General features: G+C 57.6%; 1 protein-coding gene across 1 annotated transcript in view; it reads left to right on the top strand.

The window, feature by feature from the left end:
• The window catches only part of ANO9 (anoctamin 9), a gene marked incomplete at both ends in the record, with an annotated part of 8510 nt that overhangs the window by 560 nt on the left and 5314 nt on the right, over positions 1 to 2636 (top strand). Inside the window, 5 exon segments of the mRNA XM_009871858.1 lie at positions 80 to 216; positions 522 to 571; positions 1109 to 1167; positions 1282 to 1364; positions 2551 to 2629. Coding sequence (XP_009870160.1) covers positions 80 to 216; positions 522 to 571; positions 1109 to 1167; positions 1282 to 1364; positions 2551 to 2629 — 408 coding nt within the window.

Here is a 2636-nt window from a genome sequence, read left to right as displayed (position 1 = left end):
ACCCAGGACTGGCACAGCTCAGCCCCTTTCCCTGCCCCTGCCAGCGTTGTTCTAACAGCCCTTCGCTTCCACCCGCTAGAAAATCGAGGACAAGAAGCTATTCTATGGAGTCCGTGCCCCAAAACAGATCTTCCGGAAATACCAGCAGCTCCTGAGGAACCCCGACAGCAGGCTGCAGAACGGCGACGTCCATCAAGAAGTACCAGTGACAACCAGGTGGGTGCTGACCCGCGCTGCCGACCCCCAGCACCTTGCACTCCCCTTCCTCCACACCAGCAGCTTTTCTCCAGCCCAGCTCACGGCTTTGCCAGGCTCCTCATTCCCCGCAGGAGGCCACCTCCATCTACCTCGTGTGAAATTGCCAACTTGTCACTGTCCACAGCCAGCTCCCCATCTCTTCCCCTCTTCCTTCCCTGGATTTTGGTGCACACAACCTCCCTTCCCTTGCCCAGTTCCCAGGGCCACACGGCACAAGCCTGTAGCCCCAGAGCAGCCCTTAACCCCCATTTCTCCTTGCTCAGGATACGGATCGTGAACTTCATCCTGAACAACACGGTGACGCCCGACCTCGGTAAGGGAACGGCTGATGCTCAGCCCGGATCTGCAGCAAGGCTCGCGCAGGGGGGATGCAGAACGGGGGGGAGAAAGCCAGGGTGCAGCTCAGACAAGTACATTTGCTGCTGCAAATTTAGAGGCTGGGAGATCTGGACTGCAGGAACCAGCAGCTCTGCTCCCGCTGCCCAGACCCCTGCCCTCGGCTGCCCAGAGCAGCTCTCCCGCACCCCCAGAAGAGCTCACCCCGCTCTGATGCCCCGGGACGAGAAGGCACAGGGTGCTGGATCTCAAGCCTTCTCAAAGGACCTGCCGGGCTTGCTCCCAGCCCCAACGCAGCCCGTGGCAGCCCAGGGGAGCAGCACACCCACAAGGCTTGGTGCCGGTCCCTTTTGAATAGCTCAGCCTCTCCCAGGCATTGTTTCTTGTTTTGGTTTGGCTTTTTTTTTGCCCCCGGCAAAGATTCCAGAGAAGTTTTGCGGTAATTCTGCCTGGCAGGGAGCACGGGGGTGAGGGCAAAGCTTCGCTAATCCTCTCCATTCTGCTCTGCCACCAGAGAAGCTGCACGACTTGAAGAAGAAGAAAGTCTTTGAGGCAGCGTTTCCCCTGCACGAGGTGAGGCCGAGCTCACGGGTGCCGGGGAGGAAAAGCTACGGGAGGTGGAGGAGACCTTTGGGTAATTAGATTGTCCTCATGTTTCCCCGTCCAACCAACTTCTCTGCTCTCCAGAAAGAAGAGGTAAGGGAGTTCCTAAAGGAGAAATGGGCTCGCTGGAGAAGCGTGTTTTCCCAACAGCCGATTGAGAAGATCAGGTAACACCGGCAGACGAGGCACAGCAGATCCCTCCTGAAAGCCGGAGAGCTTCATGCTCTTCACCAGGCTCCTGTGATCTCTTCTAAATCTTTAGTTTGAACCCAGCTCCTCTCACACACATCGGGCTTCTTCTGAAGCCTGCAAAGTTCTTAGCCTAAAGGGTATCCCTGTGGCACCATCTGCCGATTTTCCAGTACGAAACAACCCCCGCATCTGCACGGTTTTTAATTAGCCTGTTTCGTTTTCAACCAACACAGCCCCATGTTCAAAAGGAAGGCGAGGTGGGAGCAGCACCCACACAGTGCACCCAGGCGCAGCTTGGGGCATCAAAGGGCTCCCGCAACCACTAAAATTCAGGGATGAGCACAGCTCTCATTTTAAAAAGGGAAGGAAAAAACTCTCCAAGGTCAGGGGACGGAGGGCAAAAAGAATCACGGAATCACAGACTGTTGAGACTGGAAAAGACCTCTGAGATCATCAGGTCCAGCCTATGACTCACCACCACCACAACAAGCTACTTCATCAAGTTGTCAGCAGGCTCTGCTGGGAGGTGGAACGTTAAAACGGAGACGCGATCTCCTTCCTCAAACACTGATCACGGTTCACAAGGCTGGCAGAGGCATGAGGGGCATGTGGTGCACGAGGTCAGGCAGCTCCTCGCTGCCGAGGTCGATGCGTCGTGGCTCGGTGCCATCACAGAAGGAGTAAGGGAACGAGTATAAAATTGAGGGGCAAAGGCGAGGAGTGTTGGGCGGGTTTTGTTGGTTTTAAACAAGGGCCGGGGATCCCATCACCACCTTCAACTGCCAGTAGGGAGTGAACCCTCTGGAACACAGGAGGGGTGGCAGGTCCCTCGGTCGGCAGTCAGCACGGCCAGTCAGACCGAGCCAGCTCCCGCGGCAGCCTCGCCTCGCTCGTCTTCACCTCTCGGTGCATCCTTGCTGTGCAGCCCCACGGCAATGGTGTCAACTAAAATCACTGCACCCACACACGGCACGAGTGCAGGGACACCCAGATATTACCGCCCGTCGCACAGGCTGCTGCCGAAACCCCCCTGGAAACACCGCACACTCGCGTGTCCTCCAGCTCCTTCACTCCACCGGGCTGCCCTCCCAGTCCCAACAACACCCTGAGCAACGCGGTCCCTTCGCCCGGCCACAGCCCACATCTGGCCTCTCCTCCTAGGTGCTATTTTGGTGAGAAGGTGGCCTTGTACTTTGCCTGGTTGGGCTGGTACACCTGCCTGCTGGGGGTCGCTGCAGCGGTTGGGC

The sequence above is a fragment of the Apaloderma vittatum genome, unplaced genomic scaffold (genome assembly GCF_000703405.1).
Source record: "Apaloderma vittatum isolate BGI_N311 unplaced genomic scaffold, ASM70340v1 scaffold26166, whole genome shotgun sequence".
Classification (NCBI taxonomy): Eukaryota; Metazoa; Chordata; class Aves; order Trogoniformes; family Trogonidae; genus Apaloderma; species Apaloderma vittatum.
The sequence above is the reverse complement of the archived record's forward strand: the minus strand, read 5'-3'. Positions and strand labels throughout refer to the sequence as shown.